This window comes from Chaetura pelagica, unplaced genomic scaffold (genome assembly GCF_000747805.2).
Source record: "Chaetura pelagica isolate M959 unplaced genomic scaffold, ChaPel_1.0 scaffold1958, whole genome shotgun sequence".
NCBI classification, from domain to species: Eukaryota; Metazoa; Chordata; class Aves; order Apodiformes; family Apodidae; genus Chaetura; species Chaetura pelagica.
In genome coordinates this window covers 4177-4992 of record NW_009954175.1, presented here as the reverse complement: position 1 = coordinate 4992, position 816 = coordinate 4177, and the positions used below count along the sequence as shown (strand labels likewise).

The 816-nt window shown below is 61.5% G+C and overlaps 2 protein-coding genes across 2 annotated transcripts in view; one reads left to right on the top strand and one right to left on the bottom strand.

The window, feature by feature from the left end:
• The window catches only part of ZP1 (zona pellucida glycoprotein 1 (sperm receptor)), a 4202-nt gene extending 3788 nt beyond the window's left edge, over positions 1 to 414 (top strand). Inside the window, exons 6-7 of the mRNA XM_010002846.1 lie at positions 59 to 143; positions 248 to 414. Of these exons, the coding sequence (XP_010001148.1) occupies positions 59 to 143; positions 248 to 414 (252 nt within the window). The remainder of the gene's footprint in view (positions 1 to 58; positions 144 to 247) is intronic.
• A 317-nt stretch (positions 415 to 731) lies between these two features.
• The window catches only part of PRPF19 (pre-mRNA processing factor 19), a gene marked incomplete at its 5' end in the record, with an annotated part of 4092 nt that continues 4007 nt past the window's right edge, over positions 732 to 816 (bottom strand). The window contains one exon of the mRNA XM_010002845.1: positions 732 to 765. Within this exon, the coding sequence (XP_010001147.1) occupies positions 732 to 765 (34 nt within the window). The remainder of the gene's footprint in view (positions 766 to 816) is intronic.

Below are 816 nucleotides of genomic sequence, written 5' to 3'. Positions count from 1 at the left end.
GGGGGGAAGGTTCTTTGGGGTTTTCTCCCACTGATGCTGGCCCACTGGTGGCTTCCAGGTGTACATCTCCTGCAGTGCCTCAGTGTGTCACCTGGCCCAGCCCGAGCCCTGCCAGCCCTCCTGCCAGCTGGGGGTGCCCTCCCGTGAGTTGGGGTGCTGCCTGGGTGGGGACACACACACACACAGGGACATGGGACACTCTGCCCACCCCAGCTTCCCACACCAACCCCCCTTGTCTCTTCCCCAGGAGCACGTCGGTCCCCAGAGGACAGGACAGCTGAAGCTGGGGGCAGGGTGACCTCCCAGGGACCTGTTGTCACCTCCCAGGGACACAAGGTGACCTCCCAGGAACCCATTGTCACCTCCCAGGGACCTATTGTCTTCCCCAAGGTCCCCAGGCTGCAGAGAGGCTGAGGTGCTGGGTGAGTGTCCCTGTGCTCCCTGACTCTCTCCCAGCCCAGCTCTAACTGCTTCTCCTCCTCTTCCTCCCACACAGCTCCTGCCTCTGGACACCTCCAGGCAAGCTGGAACAATAAAAACCAGTGCAGTGACCAGAATGAGGTGGTGGTTTGTCCCAGGAGGGTCCCCTGTCCTTGTGGTGGCAGCACCCACAGCACCCAGGGAGCCTCCTCTGCCCCTTCCCAGCTCCATGGGAACCTCCTCTGCCCCTTCCCAGCTCCCCGGGAGCCTCCTCTGCCCCTTCCCAGCCCATGAGGGGTTGGCACAATCCACTAGAGGGAATAGTTCTTTATTTCCATCATGAAACTAGGGAACTGCTTACAAAAACCCCTCCACATTCCCCCCTCCCCAGTCACC